The 26,193-nt window shown below is 38.8% G+C and overlaps 1 protein-coding gene across 5 annotated transcripts in view; it reads left to right on the top strand.

Annotated features, from left to right (window-relative positions):
* Positions 1-26,193, top strand: part of RASSF6 (Ras association domain family member 6) — a 48,328-nt gene that overhangs the window by 3,827 nt on the left and 18,308 nt on the right. For 3 of the 5 annotated variants that reach the window (XM_074345011.1, XM_074345002.1, XM_074344994.1), the window contains exons 2-4: positions 6,341-6,452; positions 8,964-9,061; positions 24,382-24,460. In XM_074345011.1, the coding sequence (XP_074201112.1) occupies positions 6,432-6,452; positions 8,964-9,061; positions 24,382-24,460 (198 nt within the window). In that variant the 5' untranslated portion in view covers positions 6,341-6,431. The remainder of the gene's footprint in view (positions 1-6,340; positions 6,453-8,963; positions 9,062-24,381; positions 24,461-26,193) is intronic. The other 2 variants (XM_010969345.3, XM_010969344.3) reach the window with 1 other exon arrangement.

Below are 26,193 nucleotides of genomic sequence, written 5' to 3'. Positions count from 1 at the left end.
TTTGTACTCCAACTCTCAACTTTAACCATCTCTGCAAATGAGGCACATTCTTTAGAAAAAATATGGAGCCAAGTGCTTCCCAGAAACCATATTCTTCTTGATTCTTTTCCTGTTTTCTAGGAATGGGATAATGGTTAGAATTATAGATGTTTTGTCTCATTTCCTTGAAATGATATAATTGTATATAACTGTTCTCTACTCCAAGGTTCTGGGCCAGAGCTTACAGAAAGCAGCTTTGTTTTAGAGCTAAATACATAATTTTCTATTGCTTCTTCTGGTCAAAATAATAAGTTTTTTAAAACCTCCATGTGTACAGCCTTTAATATAATCTTACTTCATAATTGAAATACATACTTGCTAATCTAATATAATACTCTCTGCTCTTTTTTTTTTAGTAACTTTTATGGTGTGTGTTATGTAAGATATGTTCCCTGTATATGATTTAGAAAGTACATATGAAATCAAAAGGAAATGATTATCACTTATAATTTCATAGCTCTCAGTTTTACCTTTAACATTTTTGTACATCTCTCCCTATATTGAATATACAGATAGTCATTATTTTATGTAAGTTTTATCTATATACCTGCATACATGTATCCATTTTAGGAGATATACAAATAAAACAAGCAATCATCCTGTTCTAAAGGAAATTAAGTAAAAGTAAGTAAAATAAAACATAATTAGGGAAAGAAAGCTGCAGGTAATTAGAAAGGGGCAGATATTTTGCTGTGAAAGCTCAAAGGCAGAGGAAATTCTCTTTGGCTGGAGACTAGGGAAGTTAGCGCCTGTATTTTTTAAGTTTGTTATAAAATTATGACCACTTTGCCACTTCCTGTACCCATTGGCCTCAGGAATAAGGGGCTGCAGATACAGATAGAGGCTACCCTTCCTGGCTTAACACAGCAAACGCAGAGAAGGAACTCATGAAATCTTTTTTGACTGTACAAAACAGTGGACCAAGTTTTCCACTTTTAAACAAGTAATGATTTAATTAATCCATGCTTGAGGAAGGTACTTTAAATAACTGGCTTTTTTGAGTTAATTGGGCTTGGATTCACCTCCCATCCTCTGGCCTCATTCTGACAACTGGACAGTCCAGGCAAGTCCATGTCTAGGCAGGATACAGAGCAGGGGGCGGGGTGTGAGCCATGGATGCTCTCAGATCCTCTCTGTTCTCAGCGTTGCCCAAATACTGGTGCTGACTTATTCTGCTTTCTCTGGTTCCTGATCCCTGCTGCCTGCTCAGACCAATTCTACTTCCTTGGCCTTTTCCCTTCTCTGGTGAGCCTCCAAAGACTGTTGGAGCCTAGACCTACCTAGTACCTCCAGGATCGTTTATTTTTCCATGATTTAATTACTGGCCTATCTAATTTCCTATCTCTTGAGCTCTACTGTCTGGACAAAATTACAAAATAAATAGCCAAACATTAATAAATGATCTTGTTTTATGCACAATCTAAGTCAATAATCTCTGTCCCCAGGAAGGGAGAGCCCTGTGTGATTCACCCTCCCAGTAAAGTACATAGATTTGTAACAACTACCTTCCTCCTCAAGTCATGTTTGTCATGTTCTACCAAAATAATTCTGAATGTCCAAAGTAAGACCCCTAGGCTTCTAGACCTATAATTTTTCTTTTTTTCAAGAATCTTCTCCATCTCTGCTAATCATGACCTCTGATTATTCCTCTCTTAAACATTTTGAGAAAACCACCTCAGACCCTTAAATCAACCAAGACTTTATAATTCAGGTGTTATTCACAAGAGCCCTACCAGATTTTAATTTGCAATGTATCAGGGTTAATGGGAATAGAAAGAGAAAACTATTGGAATTCATAGATCTATTTCTCACTTCAGCAATCAAGAATGAGACTTTTACCAGATCATGTTTTCAGGTATTTCAATTGTTCTAATATTTTGTTTAGCCAATTTTTGAATTGAGACACTGTCAATTATTATTTCCTATTTAATTAACATATACTGCCTGTGAACAAAAATTTTATCCTATTTTTATTTTCTTTCATAAATTCCATTCAACTGTCTTTCTTTCCAAGTTCAGGGAATAATGTAAGGATTTTGAAATTCTTTAATCACGTCTTCTGAAGCTGGCTATGACTTGCTTCAGCATAGGTCATGAGTTTGACAATATAATTACATAGTAATGTTTGCTATCTTTAATGATACCTTAGCTAATTTTTTTATGAATACAAATAGAGAAGAAGCCAGTTAAGAAGCCACTGCAATGATTCTTCTGTCCATCACTGTCAATTTACACTTTGTGCTTCTTCAGTTCAAAATATCCCTGACTTCTAGTGCCAGCTAAAATATCACGTCAACTATCAAGAAAAGTTTTATTAATAGTAACTAATCCTTTGGGCCACATCTGCAACTTTACAGTTAGTCAGTCACTCAACAATTATTAATTAAATGCTTTCCGTGTATCAGGCAAAATCCTAAGAACTGGGTGTACCCGGGGAAACAAACAAAAAGTCCGTATCTTAAGACATTCACATTGTAGTTGGGGAAGACAGACAATGTAAGTAAATAAGATCCCTTCAGATACTGATAATGGACCTAGAGGAAAATAATGTGGTTGTGACTAATGGAGACTTGCTTAGGGAGGGCCTTCGAGAGAGGAGACACAGGGACTGAGACCCGAACGATGGGGACAGGCAGCCATGTGAAAGTCTGAGGTAAGGTGCTCCAAGTAGGGGGAGGAGCAAGTACAAAACCCTGAGGCAGGAATGAGCTTAGGGAGTGATTGAAAACCAGAAAGAAGGCCATGTAGACGAAATGTAACCAATGAAGGAAATAATGAAGGGAATGAATATCGAACAGATTGACAGGATCTTGTGGGTCATCGCCAGGAGGTTATACTTTATTCTAGTTCACTCTTGAAAATCTTTGCAAGGTTTTAAGCACAGAATGACAAAATCTGATTCAGTCTTTAAAATGATCACCCTGGATGCTGCATAGAGAATGGAATATGGGTCATGAGGCAGATGCAGGGAAACTGGTCAGGAGGATGATTGAATAATCCAGGAGAAAGGTGGCAGTGTGTTGGCTCAGAGTGGCAGCATTGAAAATTAAAGCTCTTGAGTTACATATTGGAGGTGCCATCAATAGAACTTACTTTTGGATTGGAATCTGGTTATGATAAAAAAGGAAAAATGTAAGTTTTAGTTTTGGTGCCCAGTTGGGTAGATGAGAAAGAATTGTAAAGGAGGGAATTCTGGAGCATGGAAAAAAGTCAGTGGTACTGTTTTGGCCATGTTGATATTGAGATGCCTGATAGTTATCCATGTAGAGACTAAATAGGTAGTGGCCTGAGTCTGGAGCTCAGTGGAGAGGCTGGGCTGGAGATGGGTTAGATTACCTACAAGAAAATGTAGATAGAAAAGAGAGGATGGCTAAGGGCAGACTATTAGAACAAGTCAGCATTTCATGATCATATAAAGGAGGAGTCAGCAAAGGAACTAAAAAGTTGAGACCTATGAGACAGCAAGGAAATAAAGCAAGGTTGTTGTGCTTTCTCTTTTGTTTCAAAAGTATCCAAAAAAAAAAAAAAAGTGTTTCAAAGGAGGGAACAATCAACTTTGTCAAATGCTGTGTCAAATGCTGCTAAGAGGCAGAGAAAATGCGGAGAGAAAAATGAACCATTTGGCAAGATACCAGTCATTAGAATGTGGACGAAGGGGTACAGCGGGGAGGAAATTAAAAGAATAGATGGTAAATAATCTGGACCCAGGAGGGAGAAGGTAGTGTTTGGGCAGTGAGGTGACCACTGTCAGGAAATCTCACTAAGGAAAGGTTTCTGCAAACCCTTTCTGTGGATGATTTTAATGACAAAAATCTATGGGCAAAATTTGGGCTTTAGAAGTAAGAACAAAGGCTATATAACCATACAGCCCAGCCCAAATCTTGTGAGTGAGTAGCTGGGACTGGTTGGGCTCATGGAGCATGCTGCATCTCTCTCTGTCCCAAGGCAGCCTAAAATGCCCACGGAGCTTCTGACCTACAGAGTTCATTTACCTGCTTGGCTAAGCTTCTGTCTCTTCCGGCATGAGTCCTCCACAAAACCTCCTTCCAATGATGTGCTGTCAAAGAGAATGACATTCTTAACTAAAGGAGCACCACTGTTGGAGCAAGAGGTTATGAGTAGAAAATGAGTTAAGGTGTAAATCAGTGATGACAAGACCAGTGGGCAGCAGAAAGCGGCCTCACAGCAGTGTAGGAAGTAGGCTATGGGAACTGATGGGGTCCCACTGGAGCAGGGACTGGAAGGAAGCAGAGATTAGGGCCTGCAGGGACGAGGGCCCTTTGGTACAAGGGAAATGGTGAGAAGAGACTTGATGATACGCAATTCCAATAGACTAGAAGGCCTGGTGTTAAAGAAACCTTCAATTCTGAGTTTAGAAAGGTAGGTTTGGGTGGAGCTGCAGAAAGCCTGAATGTCAGGTTAAGGGACATGGGCTGTATTTGCTAAGAACAAAATCCCAGGAAGGTTTGTGAACAAGATGATGTGATGAACAAAACAGTAAAAGCATTAGGGGAACTAGTCAAGCATTCAGCTTAGAGTGCTCATAGCCTTCCAATAGATTACATGATTTCAAGCTAACAATGTGCTATAAGGAAAAATATGCATCACTGATTTTGTGAAAATAGTTTTTGTTTTCCTTCTTTTTCTTTCTTTCGTTTTTCTTTTCTTTTCTTTTTTTTGCGGGGGGGGGGACTGGTATTCAGAAAGACAACATGAAACATCTTCCACACACTTTACCCCAACCAAAATGACCTGATTCAGTAGGAAAAGGAAGAAATTCCTTCCGCTTCTTTTTTAAAATAAAAAATGGAAATTTCCTCTCTAGCCTACCTCTCTACTCTGGCTACATTCCCTATATGATTCTACGGGCCTGAAGCAATGGTAACAAAATACTTGGTTTCTACAAAATGGAATGACTGGAAAACATCATATAAAATCTCTGGTCACACCCTAATGCCATTTATATGAAGACATAAAAGAGGATATTATTCATGTCAGACCACAGTTTTCAGAGCCTGAAGGAGACTTGAAGGATGTTATGTCACACTTAATCAACCCTGCGAGTCAGAGCTTGATTTTGGCTGCCTGGCAACTTAAAACTGTTTGTGGAATGGGGCAGGGTTCAGCCAGTTGGAATTCGGCTGGAATAGAAGGACTGTGCTCCCTTGCACAAAATCATACAGAAAAGAATTCTTTCTAGAAATACTCCAGAAACAGACTTACCAAATTGGCTGATCCTTCCTTTCTTTGAGCCACAGTTTCTGTAGTTTTTCTGTTTACATAGTACCTTTTCCTATTTTCTGCACACCTCCAAACATTGCCCTAGGATTTCTTCTCTAACTTAGCTATCTTGTATTCTCATGTTGCCAAAAAAATGTCAATGATTGCAAAATACCTCTTTGAGGATTGTAGAAACCTTTGGGAATTCAATATCCTTTTAAAGAAGATAACATTGAGCTGTTTTATAAACAGAAGTTTCAAACTGAATGAATTTTTTTCACAAGTCTGGAAATTTTATTTTAAAATATGACAGCAAGACAGCTAATTTTTGTCCAAAAATTCTAGAAATTTTACTATAAAATATAAAACCAGGAAGACTTTAGAAACATTATTTTTAAACATTATTTATTGATTTATAATCACTTTACAATGTTGTGTCAAATTCCAGTGTAGAGTACAATTTTTCAGTTATACATGAACATATATATATTCATTGTCATATTTTTTCTGTGAGCTACCATAAGATCTTGTGTATATTTCCCTGTGCTATACAGTATAATCTTGTTTATCTATTCTACAATTTTGAAATCCCATCTATCCCTTCCCACCCTGCCCCCCCCCCCTTGGCAACCACAAGTTTGTATTCTATGTCTGTGAGTCTGTTTCTGTTTTGTATTTACGCTTTGTTTGTTTGTTTTGGTTTTTTTTTTTTTTTTTAGATTCCACATATGAGCGATCTCATATGGTATTTTTCTTTCTCTTTCTGGCTTACTTCATTTAGAATGACATTCTCCAGGAGCATCCACGTTGCTGCAAATGGTGTTATGTTGTCGGTTTTTATGGCTGAGTAGTGTTCCATTGTATAAATATACCACCTCTTCTTTATCCAGTCATCCATGGTTGGACATTTAGGCTGTCTCCATGTCTTGGCTATTGTAAATAGTGCTGCTATGAACATTGGGGTGCAGGTGTCATCCTGAAGTAGGGTTCCTTCTGGATATATGCCCAGGAGAGGGATTCCTGGGTCATATGGTAAGTCTATTCCTAGTCTTTTGAGGAATCTCCATACTGTTTCCCACAGTGGCTGCGCCAAACTGCATTCCCACCAGCGATGAAGAAGGATTCCCCTTTCTCCACAGCCTCTCCAGCATTTGTCATTTGTGGACTTTTGAATGATGGCTATTCTGACTGCTGTGAGTTGATACCTCATTGTAGTTTTGATTTGCATTTCTCTGATAATTAGTGATACTGAGCATTTTTTCATGTGCCTATTGATCATTTGTATGTCTTCCTTGGAGAATTGCTTGTTTAGGTCTTCTGCCCATTTTTGGATTGGGTTGTATGGTTGTTTCTTAAGTCGTATTAGCTGCTTAAATATTCTGGAGATCAAGCCTTTGTCGGTTCCATTTGCAAAAATTTTCTCTGATTCCGTAGGTTGTGTTTTTGTTTTACTTATGGTTTCCTTTGCTGTGCAGAAGCTTATAAGTTTAATTAGATCCCATTTGTTTATTCTTGCTTTTATTTCTATTGCTTGAGTAGACTGTTCTAGGAGAACAGTCAGATAATGTTTTGCCTATATTTTCTTCAAGGAGGTTTATTGTATCTTGTCTTATGTTTAAGTCTTTGATCCATTTTGAGTTTATTTTTGTGTATGGTGTAAGGTAGTGTTCTAGCTTCATTGCTTTACAAGCTGCTGTCCGGTTTTCCCAACACCATCTGCTGAAGAGACTGTCTTTATTCCATTGTATATTCTTGCCTCCTTTGTCAAAGATTAGTTAACCAAAAGTTTGTGGGTTCATTTCTGGGCTCTCTATTCTGTTCCACTGGTCTATATGTCTGTTTTTGTACCAATACCATGCTGTCTTGATGACTATAGCTCTATAGTTTTGTCTGAAGTCTGGGAGAGTTATTCCTCCAGCTTCTTTCTTTCTTTTCAGTAATGCTTTGGCAATTCTAGGTCTTTGATGGTTCCATATAAATTTTATTATTATTTGTTCTAGTTCTGTGAAATATGTCCTGGGTAATTTGATAGGGACTGCATTAAATCTGTAGATTGCCTTGGGCAGTGTGACCATCTTCACAATATTGATTCTTCAAATCCAAGAGCACCCAAAGTAATAAAATACCTAGGAATAAATCAAACCAAGGAGGTGAAAGAATTACACACAGAAAACTATAAACCATTGATGAAAGAAATTACAGAAACATTATTTCAGCCAGGCAGAATTCCTCATGGGGCCTCTCTTTTCCCCTTTTTGTATTCTCAGTAAAATATAAGCTCTGTACCAAGAACCAGCAGCTTCAAACACCCTAAGCCCATCTGTGCATTTGCAGGGATGGAGCAGAAGAATCACTTTTAAATCACTAACTCCTGGTTGTAGCAGAACTGTGGATAAACTGAAAAATGAAAAAGGAAATCTTAGCACATATTCCAAATCAAATACTAAAAACTTGGAAATAGGATTCCTTATATAGGGAATTATGCCAAAGTGAGACATACTGGGTACATTTTATCACCAGGAGCATTTTATCATCAACTTTAGCGTGATTATCAGCACAACTTTGACCCACTTACAAATTTGAGAATCATTAGCACGTGGTTTGTGTTGTTCTCTCTCAGAGCTCTTGTTCTGCTTGGTCTGCCTTTCTTCCTGTCGCTCTGTTACACAGGTGTCAGTCTCTCAAACTGATCACCAAGGGGAAAAACATATGTCAATCTCTGTATTTCTGGCTCTTCTAGTATTTCTTCATATACCCTCTTTGTCATCTTTCTTTAGACTTTGAAAATTAAATTTTGACATGACAGAGGAACATTTGTATGTTCTTTTTCCTTTACTACTATTTTCCCTAAATTATATAAAGAATATCATTTTCAATTTAAAATGGGAAACTAATATCAAAAGAGAGTAAAATTGATTTTTTTCAAAAGCACATATTGAGTAATAAGAATAAAGTAAAACACCTTAATATTGTAAAGCTTATAGGGGTGGAGGAGGGGCTGGAAGAGGACAGAGAAAACAACACAGTGTTCCCGAAACAAATTATTTTGTGACTTATGTGAATAACCATGAAGAGCAGGTTCGGAGGATGCCTCCTAGAAACCCACTCAAAGTGAGTTACAGTTAAAACTTTAAACTCTAAGTTTGTTTTCTTATAGTTGAAGACTTTTGAGAACATTTCACTTATTCTGAGTATTAATTGCCTTAAACATAGGAAAAAAATCTTTGAAAAGAATCTTAGAACAGACCAATTTATAGAAAATCACAAAAGAATTAATCTGTAAACCTTTTCCAAACTGCAAAAACAATGTTGGTAAAAAGAAAAAAGAGGAAACCTTAAAGACATTCAGACCTTAATTCAAATCATTTGTTCCACTACTTAGTAAGTGTCTGAAATGGAGATAATGACACCCCTGCCTTGCTGGGATGGTCTGAGGAGTAAATAAGATCACATCCATAAAACAGCTCACATTCTAAGCATAGGACCCAAAGCAGGCACGTGGTAAAAAAAAAAAAAAAAAAAAAAAAAAATCTTTCTTTCCCTCCCCAACCAAACCTTTATGTCCATACGTTAAACTCTACTTAAAAACTCCCCCCAAAATACTTTCACACACTAGGGACACAAGAAACAATTTCACTTTGTCATAAACTAATTTATGAATGCATCACAGGAACATACCATTAATATTATTCTAATGTTTTAAGGTGTCCTCCCATGATCTCAGAAAGGGGGAAGAGATGACCATGATGGCTCACCAGTCCCCCTCCTGGATCTTCATCAACGAGAGGACGTTCATTACCAGGTAACTATACACCTGTGTTATGTTACTCTACTATTCCATCATTTGTGGAGTATACCCCAGCCTCCTAAAAGAAGGATACAGTCATCTTTCCCACTTACAAGATGAGAAACCATCGAAGAATATTAAGTACATGAGTGACTGGATTGGTCTGGCTGCTGCTTGAAGAACAGACTGAAAAGGGGACAAAAGTAGAAGCAGAGAAACTATCAAGGAGCTGATAGGCCAGAGTAGAGGTGCTGGTGGTTTGGACCAGGTGGCAGTGATGGAAGTAGGGAAAAAGGGGTCAGATTCTGAGTATATTTTGAAGGAAGGGACAATAGGACTTCCTCAATGATTAGATGTGGAATATGAGAGAAAGAGAATAATCAAAGATTTTGGTCTAGACAAGTGGATTAACACTCTCTGATATTAAAAAGACTACAGGAGGAGCAGGTTTAGGGGAGAAGATTAGGGGGTCAGTCCTAGACACGTAACATTAGAGATTGAATAAGATCACCAAGGGAATTAGTGTGAATAGAAAAGATTCAAGGTCCCAGGTTAGAAAAGAGTGAAATGAAGATGGAAAACCAGGAGACAAGAAGGCAAGGCAGAAGTATGTTGGATGCAAAGAAGGAATGTGGACTCTGAACAGAGAGGAGGAGCAGTGACGTAGCAGGTATTTATATGAGACACCACTTTGGGATGTCAAGGTAATAAGTGTTGATGGAGATGCAGGAACAAGAAGGAAGTTGGAGAGATGGGAAACTGGAAGACTGAGAAATTAATTTTTAAAATGTTAAGTACAGATGACTGATAATGAAGGTCAGAAGAGGTAATATCCACAAAAAACAAAAGGGAGACAGAAAGACTGTAGAGAGTGGTAAGAGATGGACATGGTAACAGGATGGACATTGTTGAGAGGACCTGAGAGATGAGAGTTTGGAAAGAAAAAAAGATGAGAAAAGGATGTAAGTGATCTGCAGGAGAAGCAGGAGGTGACTGAGGTTCAAGCTAGATGATGGAGAAGATGGGAGAGGCTGTGGATGAAAGGCAAGAGGATGACAGAAGGGGCAGATCAGGATAAGAGCCCAGGACCACCCCCAAGAAGGTCCCCCTGCCACATTTGCCTCCTCCCAGAGAAAATTACGGAAGCAACAGAGGTGTCTCCAAAAACAGTAGCTCCGGGTCTGCACCAGCGTTTCTTTTGCCTAAATGTCTTCTGTGCAACCAGGAAAGTTTAGTCAACCTAGAAAAGAGATTTATCACACTGGGGGGGAAGTTTCGAGAAGGAACAGTACACAGCATAAGAAAAGATTGTACAAACCCATGTACGTATTTTCCTGTTATTAAACTCTGCTTGACTCCATTCAGCACATGAAGTCATGATTCCCATCTCCCTCTTCCAGTGCATTGCTAACTACTCCTGGGGCCCACCTCTCGGCCATTCTCCCTTGGGCTACTTCAGCAGTGCAGCTGCTCTTCACCTCTTAGATTCCTGAGGAAGCAGGGTCCTTTCTCACTCAGACCTTTAGATCAGATTAAAATACACTCTAAACAGGCACCACGTAATCCAAATAGCAATCCACAGTCCCCTGTCTGTGCTCGCTTGCATCTCCATGAACTGGGACTTCTCTTCCCCAGCAAAGCCTCAAGACAAATGTCCTAGAAAAGCCCCAGTGCCCTACCTAACTCTTGTCTGCTTTGAGGGGTAGTTCTGTTCTTCCCAATCTCTGCTATTTATACGCGTGTTTCTCTTTATTCTCCAGGTTCTTTCTGTTCCTAGAATCCTCAGTTTCTCTAGAACAGCTTTCTTCCACCTTCATGAAGCTCCTGGTTCTGTTCTAAATTGATTTATGTCTATTTCATCTTTAGCCCTGATCAGCCGATGGTAACTTCTCATCCTGGATAACCAGTCCTTCCTTTTATTCATCTCATGTAGTCACAGTATGAAAATCAAGGCTTTTCCCTGAAACAAAAACCTATTCCACACACTGGTAGTTACCAAGTCAACTTTTGTTTCTTTTGCAATATTTTATAGTTTCCCAGTCTCAGTTCCTCACTTTTCCCATGAAATCCTCCCTGAATGGCAATAAGATTTTAATTAGCTTGTTAACTACTTGTGAAATTGTTCTTTTAAAATATTTATTTCCTAAATATAAAAATTATGATTATTTTATAAATTATTATATTTTATATGTTTAGATTAATTATAAGAGCTGAGAAAATCTGGAAACATGTAGATTAAAAGAATAAAAACTATCCATAATCTCACTACTCAGAAAAAAAATGCACTGTTAAGTTTTATCATATTCCTCATCTTCTAAGGATTCTATTTTATATAATTGAGATTATACTGTACATTGTTTTTCACTGTGCTGCAAATATTTCCCCATACTGTTAAAAAAAAAAAAAGCTTCCTAAAGATGATCTTAATGATACTGTAGCATTCAATGATACAGAAATGTCATAAACATTCCTTTAATTTTGACCTTCAAGATGGCTTCAAGCTTTTTGAATAGCACAAGGGCTAGTTCACAGTAGTGGAATTACTGGATAAAAGCATCCAAGTAAATCTCATGTTATTGCTACTAATTGGGTTTCTAAAACACTTTGATGCACTTTCCCTCCACCAACAGCTTGTTTTATTATCTCATAAAATTGCTTGGTTTCCCAAGGTAGAAGGTAAGCCCTTTGAAGGTAAGACCTGAGCATCTTTTGTGTCCTATTTCCTAAGGTGGGGTATCAGGATGACCTTGGTACATGAGATGATTTTAGGTTGGACACAGATAATTATTTTTTTATTTGAACACTTAAAGAATGTATTAGAAAAATATAACTAGCACATACAATCTTTGATTTCACAAACATTATTGCACAGGACAAATAAAAACTTACTTAAAAGAAGAGTCAACTAGAAAAATATTAAGTGATAAGAGATGGTACTTGGAGTTGGCCAAACTCATGAAAGTGTTACATGAATAGTTAGTTTTGACGGCCATAGCACTCAGTCAGAATTTATCAATCACTTTCCTACAAAATACCTTTAAAAATCAGAACTCTGTAATTTTTTTACCTCTGAAGATATTCTTGATAAATACATTCTAATGATTAGAAGTATAAAAGGAGAGAGAAAACTAACAAAATCTGAAAACCTGTATGCATTCCCATTTTATGAGTGGCTTATAATGAAACATGTCACAATGAAGCCACAAATTTGGGAGGAGGATATTTTCAAAGAAGTGTCTGCATTTCTAGCGACCCTTATTTTGTGTCATATTTTGAGTCGACTGAATTGAGAACTTGTTTATCTTCTATAGCTCTGAGGCCCTCTCAGGCCCTAGTGTCCATGTATTATTGGCACTCCAGACTCCAAATAAAATCATGCAGCATTTATACAAACACTAGACTTGAAGACAGCATTTCCAAAATGTGGGCCATGGACTGCCTACCTCCCCATCAGATGCCTGCTGACAATGCAGACACTGTGTTCCGCCCCAGAACTACTCAGGTGATTCTGATGCATCCGGAAGTCTAGGAACCACTGCTCAGAGAAGGAAAGGAATAAAGTTTGAGAACGTCTGACCACTTAAAATAAACAAAACTTCTGGAGCAGGGGGAAATCTTTACAAAATAGTCATCAGAAATTTTAATGGCACCACTAACCACCTGTGATACCCAGCTTGTCATAAATCTGGCAAACACCTTCATTCATTTACTTATTCACCTAATAATTCAGCTCCTACTCTGCAGGAGGCATTATTCTGGCAAACAAGACAGAAATCACCAACTTATTAAGGGATGTTTATTTTCATGCACAGAAATATATGAAAATAGGAAAATAGAATCTCCTTAATGGAAATTTTGCTTTCAACAAATTTCTTGAGAACTACATATGGTCATGAAATAAGAGATCTTGATTGAATAACACAGTAAGCAATGTAATATTTACGTCTTACTACTGGATAAGAATTCTCTTGAGTTTAGCAACTTCCCTGACTAAAGAGTATTAGCATAAGTTAGCTTCATGCTCAAATGGCTAAGTTTCCAGTTGCTGTTTAGTTGCCTGGGGTTATCGCTGCTCTGTTGCTTCACATGGTAAATATTCTAAGTGAGGTGACTATTTGGGGAAAAAAATGGTCCCATATGGTTGCTTTCAAAGTAGTATTTTCATTTCAGGTCTTACATTGAAATCAGGGCACTTTAGGGGTGAGTAAATACCAAAAAGAAGGTTAAATCTGTTTTAGAATGCAAATCAGATTCCACTCTCAGAATCTGTTAGATTTTTTCTCCCACTTAGGAACCTAATATAAACCCTCGCAGGCTGCAACTCTTCCAACTGCAGCCACAAGGCAAGTGTGCATTCCTGTCCTTACTAACTCACTTTAATTAGCATGATGTAATAAATTTTAGCAGAAAGTGCATCATTCCAAACAGTTTCGTTTTGCAAGCATGTTGGCTGGCACCCTTTGCTGAAACAAAGGAACCAGCCACCTGCTCCTCTGAGCACATATTCAGCACAAAGAGCTAGTGTTCCAGAGGCTGCCTCCTACCTAGCCAGTAGAGCCTGAGGGTAACATTTGCCCATGTTCCACAGCCAGGGTCTTCTCTTGATCAAAGGAACTGGAGCAAACACTGCAAGCTCCAGCGTGCCTTGCAGGTAGCTGTATGAATAGAGGGCACTGCTCTCCTCAAGGCTGCTGGACTTCCTTCTTTGATAAAGGAGAAGGGAGCCCTCCTAACATATTTTTATAGGAGTCAGGATTTTTCTTTTTAAAGCTGGGGTAAAAAGTTTGAAACACATATAGGACCATCTCCTTTAAAACTGAGGAATTTTTTTCCATGTGGGGTTTGTTTTTTTTAAAAATTATGAAAAAATTCCCATTATTCATATTTGATGTCTTGCAAAAATAAAATTTCATTATGAGAAATTGGATGTCACAGTTTCACCAAAAGGTCAATAATGTCACCTCCAGAAAGGTGAAAAAGGTCCTTAAGCTTTATATCCAATATTTTCAATGAGCATATATTGTCAACAGTCATTGAGTGTATCAGGATGACAGTTATTCTCAATAAAATTCATCTACTCCACATTTACCTAGTTGATCACTTTCATCCATTAAAAAAACAAGAACATCCATGTGCCCAAGACACACTGAAAATGTTTCAATAGAAAATCCGATGAAGTCAAGATTCAAAGACTCTAGAAATAGATGACACCGAGTTTACTTGAATTTCTGGTCGTGTTAGCTACACTGGTAGAAGATCTCTCCTCCTCTAAAAGTAGGTCAGGATTCAACTTTCAATATTTTATTCCCTAAACAAATAATTACTGAGAGCACGTCAGGGTCCAGATGCTGTGCTAGAAGCTAGGGTGAGCAGCTTTGAACAAAAACAGACAAGAACCTTATTCTCATGGAAGTTGTGGTCTGAAGCTGGAAGTCTTCAACTTGAGCCGTCATCAGAATCACTGGAGGGCTTGTTAAAATAAAGATTGCTGGGCCCCATTCCCAGAATTTCTGATCCAGGAGGTCCAGGCTGGAGCCAGCATTTGTACATGTAACTTCAGGTTTCCAGGTGGTGCAGATGCTACTGCTCTGGGAATCACAGTGAGAACCACAGGGCTAAAGGCCCGACGACCAACTGAGATAAGTGTTCAGCAGGAAAGGAACCCACTCCTATGAGAGAATAAGGATCTAGCCTAAGCCAGGGGGTCCACAGATCTGAGCATCAGGTAGCTAACTGGTTTAAGGGAGTCAGCGAGAGAGTACTCCTGATATATGGGGTCTGCTGGACATCCTCACAGCCAGAGGGGGCACGGAGTTCCAGTGAGTGAAAGTTCCTAGTGTGCCTGGGAAAAGCATCTCTTGAAAAGAGGCTAAAGATGAAGAGAGGCCAACCAGAGCTTTACCTGCTGTGATGGGGGTTTGGGATTTTTATCCCAAGAGTGGTGGAGATACATTTAAGGACGTTAAGCAAAGTAGATGATACGATTACTTATGTTCTATATATTCTGGATAGAGTGTAGAGAGTAGAGGGAAAATGCCCAAAATAGAACCAGGGAGGTTGCTTAATGTGTTTTTTCCCCAAATGGAAGGAGAATCAGTAGTCAAAGTCATGGTGGCATCACAGAAGAGCCCTGTAAGAGCCGGGGTGTCAGGAAAGCTCCTGTCTCTAGTTCACACTCAAGCAGATGGCCCTGAGGACCACTGACCACCTGTTGTGTTTCAGAAAATCTAGTAACAATCCCAGTGGTCCAAGATGCTGAAAGCCATATCAATAAAATAAGCGAAAGGCTTCATGAACAGAATAGACAGAGTGTTTCCCCATCCCAAGGGAACAAGGGGCATCGGACTGTGAAATCAAGGTAGTTATCCTCAATAAGCACAAAATTCCCCAGCTGTTCATACACAAAGGGTGTTATTTTACAGCCAGCCTGTATCTACTCCAATAATGACGGGTGTTGTGTGGCACACCTGTGTTTACTTTTTAACTGGCTTAAAAAAAAACTGTATAAGGTATCTACTAGAAAAACCTGACATGAAAGTTTAAATCATGAAACAATGAGAAGCAAGATCCCAGTATAAGCTAGATACCAACCTAGTTGTTCCGTTCCTTCATCTCTATACCCAGCCCCACAGCCAAGTCCAATCAGCTCCACTTCCAACAACCAACAACTTCTCACCACCTGGTTCAAGCCACCACTATCTCTTGTCTGAACAACAGCAACAGCGTCCTAATTAGACCCCCTGCTTCATTCCCTGCCCCTACAATCCATTCTTGCCCAGCCACCAGAATGTCTCTCTATAATGGAGCACAGTATTCTGCTTGAACCCTCCAAAGCTTCCTGCTGCAGGCTTCTTACCTTACCCTAAGGATTCTCTAAAGTCCAGCATGATCTGGCCTGGGGGACTTTAGAACCTCATCCTGGGCCACTCTTCCCTTCTTTCTTTCCTTCAAACATGCCAAGTTTAGTCCTGCACACAGGACGTGGCACTAGCATCTCTTGCTTGGGACACGTTCCTTGACTCTTCACAAGGCTGGCTCTTTCCAATTATCCAGGTTTCAGTTTAATATTTCAGGCCTCCTGATCACCTGCTCTAAAATGCCCTCTCTAATGGGCTGCATCACAGGATGATGTTTTGTTGTTCTCTTAGCATTTTTCGCTATGTAAAGTCAGCATGTTTCTTTATTTGCTCTTTTGGTTTGTGGGTGGTTGTTTTGGTTTTTTTTTTTTTCCAATCTTCTTCCTCCAGAAACTAAGTCCCATTACTGCAGGGGCCTCAGCGGTTTTAAGTCTTGCAGTATCTCTAGCATCTATTACATTATCTGTTACATGGTAATCCCTCAATAAACTTTTTGTTGATGATGGTCATGGGAGTATCCAACCTCAAAAAACTAAGTCATGACTTTAGTATCTTGCCTTGATGTGTTACCCTTAGTACTGTTTTATACCTAGGAGTAAGGCGATTATCTGCATCAGGGCTTCTCGCTCCTTAACCTATATCCCAGTTTCCCGAGGATTTTGGTCAAAATATAGATTCTGATTTCTAACAGATATCTCCCAGGCATTCAGACAATATGTGGATAGAAGGGTTCATCCTTAAATTCCATGATAGGCAGAATATTGGCCACCCAAAAATGTCACTTCCTAATCCCCTGAACCTTTGAATATTTTACATTACGTGACAAAAGGGAACTAAGGTTACAGATGGAATTAAGGGTACTAATCAGCTGACTTCAAAATATGGAGGCTAGCCAGATGAGCCTGACATGATCACCATGGTCCTTAAATGTGGGAGAGGAGGAGAGCTATGTGGACAGAGTCCATATCAGAGTGAGGGAGTAAGAATGACTCCCTGGCCATTGCTGGCTTTGAAGATGGAAAAGGGGACCTGAAGGCAAGGAATCTGGGCAGACTGTGGAGCCTGGAGAAAGCGAGGGAATGTATCCCCCTGAGAACCTCCAGAAGGAATTCCTCACAAGGAATGTCTGCAAGGACAGTGTTCTCAGGCCTCTTACTTCAGTGACAGAGGGGATGGATGGAGGAGGCAGAAGCTTTGGTAGGCCAGTTAAGTGTAACCATTTTAGTTTCAGTTGGAATGACCACCTATTTCAACCTGCAGTCTGCCAGAGAGAGACTTCCCTTCCCCTGAAAGGATACGATCACCAGGATTCTCAGCACCCTCAGATCTAAGAGAATGGATCTCAAAGTGTGGTCTCTGGACTAGCAGCATCAGAATCACCTGGCAACATGTTAGAAATGCAAATTCTCAGGACCCCCCTAGACATAACTCAGTAAGAAACTTTGGAGGTGCCGTTCACGATCTGTTTCAACAAGCCCTTCAGGCAATTCCAGTTTTAGACCACCTATAATATAGCACATGGACCACCACATTTCATGTTGTCCACACATATGGGAACACATAATTTTTTCTGTAGTTTTCAAACAGTATTTTCTTGGGCTCTAAATGTTCCTTTGTTATCTACAATCCACTACAACAAAAAAAGACTATTTCATCAAACTGGGGGTCAAGTCCCTGCTTTGGATTAGAACAGAAATATAAAAATCTGATGTTCGAGAATTGTTAGGGCTGTGAGCCAGAGATCATCCTTCTCTGTGTTTTACACCAGATGAGGAGACTAGAGAGCATGGACTTGCTTCATTCTTTCCTCTCCGTCCACAAACTGCTTGGGCCGCCCCTAAGAAGTCAGCTGCATATGATAACAGAAACCAAAGTCTGATGTGGAGGCAGCTCTAACTAGAATAATAGGCTGTGAATTTTAAAAAAATTTTTTTTCATAAAAATCTTCCATGGAGGGAAAGGGAAGCTAAACCATAGAGAGAAAGGGAGTAGTAAGTGTCTTCCATTTTTCCGGGGTTGTTGGAAAACATGCTAGTGTGTTAAAGTATCAAGTACTGACAGTTACCCTTATAGAATGAGTCTCTTATAAGTCAGATACCAAACCTAAGCACATCCCAGTCTTCTTCAGAAGCACTAGGTTTTAATAAAGGATGCCTCTCCCTGTGATCCCCTCTTCATGTCTTGTCAACCTCTAGTGACAGTTGTTCTGAGTAGCTAAAGCCCCTTTCTCAAATGATGAAGTTTTCATAATCAAGAAAACATTTTGAATGTTTTTGAATCAAGCAACCAGTCATTGGTCACCTCAAGTTTCTTTTTAATCCTGTGAAATTATTCCTTAATTTTTAATCCTTGTGCTCTTATCTGTGTTCTAGGAGTTGAGGACCTGAGAAAGGCTGACAAATCTATCCACTAATGACTCCAGGCCCATTGTTCACAGGGGTGATTTGAAAAGATGAATGCCGGGGAATTATGAAAGTCACAGAATGGCCAAAAGCAGCCAGCGGGGTGGTTATGTGGCAGAAGGGAGGCAAGTCTGGTTATATTACCTTATTGATTAGATTACTAATAGATTTCAGGAAACTCCCAGGTCCTTTTTATCATCAGTTGCCAGCACTGATGAGAGAATTAGGGTCTTAGGACAGAACTGCCTGGAAGAACAAGGTAAACAGATCACAGGCACCACCATCCCAGCCACAACAATAATTAATGAACTTGAGCAGAGCTGCTAGAGATGTTAAAAACCCTTCCTTTTCAAAAAAAAAAAAAAAAAAGGGCAGCCCTTCAAAGGAAGTCAGGAGAGTTAGACAAATTCGGGTCTCCTTGATCATTTAGGTTTTGCATTTTTACTTCAATCGAAATAGCCCTCCTATTCCCAGCTTCTCAGTATTCAAACTGCGCAACCCAATCCCTTCATTTGCAATGGAAATGAATAACCTCCTTTGCTAGCTGAGGAGAGTCTCTAAGCAAAGGTTGAAAAGCAGTCTTCTTTCCTCATCATTTGATTTGGGAGATGAGGCCAAAGGCAGAAAGACTCAGAGCTGTGGCCATATATGGAAGAGGGGTTGCAGGAGTTTGCAATTTTAATTCCAGGATTCAAGTTGACAGTAATGAAGGATAAAGTGGGTTAAGAGAATTCTGCTAATGCTTGCAGACGTCAGCAATATGGAATGATGATTTGTCTTGGCAAATACCTTAATGAGGTTTTACTTCCTCTTTTCTGTTGTCTTCATTTCTTGGGTCACATTTCTAAAAACATATGGGAGTTTATATTACATCTTTACGGAAGTAAAATCGTGACAACATTGTAAATGTTTTATGTACTTATTACATAGAGTTTGGAAAGTATACAGAGCTACAACACAGAAAATTTTAAAATTACCACCTTACTTCCCAGAAAATGATCAATTTGCTTTCTTTACATGTTAATATGTTTTTTTTAATAAAAGTACCTATGAATTAAGTTTTAAATGCAGTTTTTTGAATCTGACATTATAATTGTTAAGCTCACGTCTAAAATTTAACATTATGAACAAAATTGATGGGGAAGGAAATAAATGCATAAGAGAGCAAGCTAGTATTTTTATTCTGCCTCAATTTTTCATCTTTTGAAGAGACTTTTGCAAGTGTTTTAGGTCCCTGCTCTTAAACATGGCAACACCAGCAGTATGCTGTTTCTGGTGTAGCTCAGGGGCTGCCTGGCTTGGAGCCTGAATATTTTTCAGCAAGTCTCCAAGAGGCAGAAACAACACAAGCTCAGGAAGCACAGCCATGGCCAAAGACACCTATGGTGAACCACACTGGGTTGTGTTTTCCACTGAAGTTTATTTTGTGTCATGTGGTAGTCTCTGAAGTTTGTGCTCGGCTACAACATACAGCAGTGTTTCTGACTTGCCTTTATTAGGTCCAACTTGTAAGAATCACTTAGTAAAGAGTGAGACAGGGCTTTTTTGTTCTGTTTTCTTTTGTGGGTTTTTTTGTTTGTTTGTTTGTTTTGTTTCCAGGAAAGGGATGAGACATCCACTTCATTATGCTGTAAATTACCAAAATGAGAGAATTGGTATGGTAACTAAAACTTGACGTTCTATCGACGCAGAGCATAATCACTTCTACCCATCACACTGTCCAGTGTCCATGCATATCACAGTTTATAAAATCAAATAAATGTTTTCTTCCAGCCAGCCAAATAGCGTGGTAAGACTGAGGAACTCATTCTTTGCTAAGTCCATTATTCACAACAGACGTCAGAATGTGGGTAATTCCCATCTGCTGAGCAGATGCAATTCAGACCACAAAGTGCAAAGTACACCTAAGAATTTTACAGTCAGCTCTGGGTCCACTATTACTCATTAAAACTGAGCCAGGAGCCTTAAAGGAACAGGGAACCTTAAAGGAAGAGGGGCCCTGGCATCCTTCCCCTACACCTATCGCCCCTGTGTTAAGTCTCTCCCTGATTAGCGCTCATCCGGGAGCCATAATGGATAATTCTGGGTGTCCATTGGCATCTATCAGAATCCTCTCTCTGCACTGCCAATGTGCGTTGCCAGTTTCTATCCTGGGGAAGTTTATGATTCTATGCGTTCGTCTAGTTAGAATTACCATTTTTATGGAAGTTTGTTATCCCTTAGTTTTGTTAAAAACACTATTCATGTTATATACTGTGTGATAATATTTTTTTAAATCCTTGTTTTATATATTATGATATAGTATCTCATGTTCCCCAAAAACAAGCTCTTAGGAAATCAATTTATGTATCACACATAAAGTATATAGGCTGTTTGTATTGTGTCGACTTCTTGGGTGTCCCTGTGGCTTCCAGACATCAAAAATTTGTAGACTGAGAAGACTGGATATGGAATCCATTTCTTATCATCCATTTTATAGCTTTTGGCAATTGAATATTTAGGGCAATTGAACAGTTGCCAAGCAGTCTGGTCTAGGTGGGTGAGGCTCTACGGGGCTGAGAGGGAAAGATACACAGATGATGTTCCCCCCTTGTTTATGAGGTAGGGAGGCCCATAGGGAACATTTAAGTAGGTCCTAAGAGACTCTGTTACACTTACCATTGCCAAGTCACCACATATATTAAATCAATGTCCCCTTTCCTGACTGCGGGCTGCCTAGATAACATTTTAGTGACTGCCTTTGGATCTCTTAAACCAAATAATTCCTATATTTATTTTAGGTCTTTTCTAGACTTCAAATTCTTCTATATATGAGGGACTTCTGATCGCCTTTCCACAGAACATAGCCTTTACCCTCTACCCGAGTACCACTGTAGTGGTTCCACTCATCTTGCTGCCTCCATGTTGTTCTGTCCTAAGTCTGTCTTAAGCCCCCTGGTGGCCCTTAGGAGTATCATATCTTCCTCTCACCTGAACCTCCAGTAACTGCCCATTGCCTGCAGTGTGGTTTACAAGGTTCCTGCCTGCTTCTTCATCACTCACCAATCCCCATTTTACATGCTCTGCTCTTAGAATCCCAATTCTTTGAGCTTTCTCCCAAATAGAACTATAGCAATATCTCAAATGTCTTTGTTAATATTTTCCTTGCCTCGTAAGCTCTTCACATTCTTCTTGCTTAATCTTTCCCCTCCGAAGTGCACCACAGGCAGCATCTGTTCCTTGAAGCTCTCACCCACCCTCAGAGTCCGACTGAGGCCTCTTGTGAGCTCACACAACAAATGAATGAATGAATGACCATTAGGGCAGGTCTTCTGTTAGAGGACAAATTGTGCAGCAGTCAGCAGATGTCGATTTGACAATAACTTTGACAATAACTTGACAATAACTCTTCAGCTCCCTGTGCCCCTAACAACAACAAGTCAAATTAGAATGTTGCAGGCTATAATTTATCCCCAGTATTCTGTTGGATCTATTGTTTCATTAGGTACATAAACCAATCATCTTCGGACGTTCCTCTGGTAAGGTACATATGATTAAAATGTGATGATGTTTTAATACTTGGAATGCATTCACCAGAAAATTCCTCACTTTATTGTACCATTTAATGTACCTAATTTTATCCCCACACTATTTTAGTGAACTCTACTCATCTTCCGCATTCCAAAATCTTTCAAAGTGCCATTGATAGCCAGAAAGATCCTGCCTGTGGTAAGAAAATATGGAAGACTGCCATAATATTCAGCTACCCTGCATTACACATGCTCTATGGATTGGCCAACAACCTCTGTAAAGGGCCAGATAATAAATATTTGAGGCTTTGTGGGCCATATGGTTTGTGTCACCACTACTCAACTCTGCAGTCATAGAAGGAAAGCAGCTACAGACAATAAGCAAGCAAATTGGTGTGGCTATGTGCCAATAAAACTTTATTTATAAAAACAGGTGGCCTGGGACCAGAGTTTGCTGACTCCCTAGGTCATCTGGAGACTTATTTCTACGGAGAAATATTTAGTCGGGTTCTGTTCAGATAAAGAAACATTTTCTAAGTAGCTTGTTTCCAGAGAATAACCTTTCTAATTAAACATAGTTCTGAGGTAAATACTTCGAAGGATACTTGTACCCTACCTTGTCGTGCAGTTTTATTAGAAACAGAAGCTGAGGGAATAAGATTATGTAAAAGTCCATCTGCTTTAATAACAACTCTCCCAGCTCAGCATATCAGGAGTCGCATCCCAAGTGACCTGGAAACTTCCGTTTGCTTCCCTGGCACCCAATAATGAGAGGGATAAAAGTGTTCATGCTTTTTACCAGTACGTTAATTTTTAGAAACTATCCCACAGAAATGACTTCAATGAAGCAAAATCCTTCATGTGCCCAGTGATATTTAGAACAGAAATATTCACTAACACTGAAATTCTAAAGTAAGTCAATTGGGAACTGGAACAATAGCGTGGAGGAATTCTGTAGAATTTTCTTTTAATGTGGTGTTGGTGTGGAGAGTGTTGATCCTTGGAAATGTGCACATTAAGAATTACAAGTGGGAAAGTCAAATGCAAAGTATGTTTACATGATCTCAAACATAAAAATCAATATACACGAATTCTGTCATTTGGGATGTATAAATGTGGATTGAATCAGAGCCTACTAGGAGCAAGTCTGCTCTAAGCTCTGGGAAGATAGCAATGAATAAAATAGACAAAATCTCCTCCCCTCATGGAGCCAGTATTCTTATGGGAGGAAGACAGATATTGAGGATCAAAGGGATTTTAGTGATTGATATATTTGAAAGTTTAATATAAGATTTCTCCCCCATAAAATTGCTTATACAAAAAAGGCTTTCCATTCTTTGTCTGATTTTTGTTTTGTTTTAGAAATAAGAATTTTTCTGATCATTTCAATCAACCAGTATTTGTTGACTTCTTAGGACATGCCAGTCTCTCTTCCAGGCACACAAAACATAGCATGAACAAAACACACAAGCATGCCTGTAATCTTGGAGGTACAGTCTAGCGGGGGAGACAACATAAGATAAATAAGTAAAATACATACAAGGTGACCAAAGGGCGGAGGTAAGGAGGAAAGTGGGAGATGAATGCTGGGAGAAGACAGACTCAGATTGGGTTGTCAAGAAGGTCTCCTTGGAGTAGTTAAAGAAAATGAATGCATAACAGTGTGATGGTGCAGGGAGATCCTTCTGGGCAGAAGGGCCAACAAGTATGAAGACCGGGAGGTGAGAATGTTCCCAGAATGCTCAAGGAACGTCAAGGAGTAGTGAGTGGAGGAGAGAAGTAAAAATGGGATGGAAGGTGTAACAGCGACCAGATCACAACTGGCCTTGGAAGTCATTGGCTTCATTCTAACAATGAAGCTATTGGCTTTTATTCTAATAATGAGAAGATATTTGGAAAGTTTTGAGCAAAGGAGAGAGATGATCAGGTTTTCATGAAAATAAGCTCCTGCTGTTGAGAATAGACAACAGATATGGGGAGTCTGTTAGGAGACTGATGCAATAATCCAGGTGTGAGAAGATAGCTTGGACCAGCAGGGAAGGTGAGACAGGCATCTTTAGCTGTGGTGGCACAGAAGGAGAGATGGCAGGAACCAGTGTTCCCACTGCTAGAGCCCATCTACCACAAAGGGTGAGATGCTAGGAGCAATGACCATTCCTGAACATTGCTGCATCCCCAGTGGGAGGAACAATCTCAGGTGTATACTAGGGAGGGGCTTAACTTAGGTTGATGAAATGTTGCAAAATAAAAAAGGAATGTGAAACAAAGTCTGTTTTATGACTGCCTCCTGCTATAGAACACTCTCCTCACTACTTCTGTCTGTAGTCATTTTCCTTTCTTCAGTTATTTATTTATAAATTAGCACCTTCAGCATTTGTTGAGGTCCTAAGAAGGCTTCAGCTTTCAATGGCCTATGTTAAAATGACAGAACAGTAAAGATTCCAGTGAACTATGTCTTTCTGTCTCATACATTTATGAACTGAAAGCATCATTATTGCCTTTTACCATCAAAGAGCCTAAGACTAATTCTAACTGAATGTAATGCTTTTTTTTTTTTTTTTTTTTAGGGAACAACTTAATTCTTTATTGAAGACCTATAACATCTTTTATAAGAACCAGAAAAACCTGCATATTGTATATGGACAGGTAGGTCTGTCAAAGACATGCAGTATAGTTTGAGTTTGAGTCACAGGAAAAAGAAAATCCGTAAAAGCACAGAGGAGTCAGGGTAAGTTGGAGTCCACAGCCCAGCAGCACAAATGGTCTGGGAGAAACAATTAAACATGATCTTTAACTTGATCATGATTCGTATTTTTAGATTGTATCACAAAATCCCAGTCCTGGAACATCTGTGACTTACTAAGCTTCTTTGGAATAGGAAAACATTTTAAAATAATTTTGATGACATATTTGCTTTCTACTTTGAAAACAGGATATGAATATCTTTTGAACAGCAATTTCTCTAGAAATCTAACCTAGAATTTTCTTACAAATGTACCAGATACATATAGAAGGATATTCATGGTGATATCATTTATAATGGAAAAAAATTTTGAAGATATCTTCAGTCCCAAACAATGAAAGACTATTCAAATAAATTATGACATAGCTGTCGTTTGATTTGGTTGTCAAAAATGAATGAGTTAGATTCAAATGAATGTGTACTATGTCATAATAATAACAAATTTTAAAACATTAGAGAAACAGTTTTAAAATGTTAAACAATTCAGCAAAGTCCTGAGTCTAGAAAGCATTTTTTAAGGGTGCAACTGGCAGGCTACTGTAGAAACTGGCCTTATTATTATTTTTTTAATGCCTCATTCTCCACTCAGTCTTGTTTTCTAATGGGGCTCACTTCACATCTTTACAATATCTTCCTGGTCCCAGGGAACATTAGAACTTTTTCCCTAGGTTTCAGATCTTCAGATATGGTGGTACAACATTGACAACTTAAATCAGCAGTTGGGACAGAAGGAAATTTACAAACCACTCTAGCCTTTACTAGGGAGATTAAGTGATTTAGCTTGATTGAATATTTCAAACACCTTTTCAAATGTGGTAATATGCAGAAGTAGGAAATAACTAACCCCTTTATAAAGAAGAGGATCTAACTTTAAACTATTTCAATACTGTCCTATATCTTAGATCTCTAATATATGTAATTGTGAAAGTATAAAATTTAGGAAAAATCAAAACTTTAATAAAATGTTGCAGAATAAAAAAGGAATGTGAATAGTTTCCACAAAATTCATTATATTAAGTTAGTTTCCTTTAGGAAAATGTTTGAATTTTTATGAAAATACAAGCTGAAGCACATTCTGCCCTATTTGGTGAATCAGTGCTCAGTTTACATCACTTTATTTTTTAAAATAATGTCTTATGTGTTACATAATATTTCAAAATTGTATGAAGTAAACTATACAGTGAGAAAATCTGTCCATCTTTACTCACCACCATTAAAGTTAGAATTCCAAAATTTTCCAAGTCTCTGACTTACCTACAGTGATGGATACTGTTCAAGGGGGGAGGTCCATGGAGAATAACATGTACCTTTCTTAATCTCTGATTAATTAACAAATATTTATTGTATACCATATGCCAGACACTGTTCTAAAAGCTAGAGATATAGCAATGAAGAAACTAGACAGAATGTCTTGCCTTCCTGCTGCTTACGTTTTTAGTTGAAAAAACAAAAAAGCAAAATGTGTAGTATATTAGATGATGATAAAGGCTGTGGAGAGTACCAGTATGCCAGAAAGTAATATAACATTGAAAATCAACTGTACTTCAATTTTTTTAAAAAATAGCAGAAGCAAAAGAATGAACCTGGAGGAATAATCCTCCCAGACTTCAGACAATACTACAGAGCAACAGTCATC

Source organism: Camelus bactrianus, chromosome 2 (genome assembly GCF_048773025.1).
Source record: "Camelus bactrianus isolate YW-2024 breed Bactrian camel chromosome 2, ASM4877302v1, whole genome shotgun sequence".
In the NCBI taxonomy this organism is placed as follows: domain Eukaryota; kingdom Metazoa; phylum Chordata; class Mammalia; order Artiodactyla; family Camelidae; genus Camelus; species Camelus bactrianus.
Note: the sequence above shows the minus strand (reverse complement) of the source record. Positions and strands in the feature narration are given on the sequence as shown.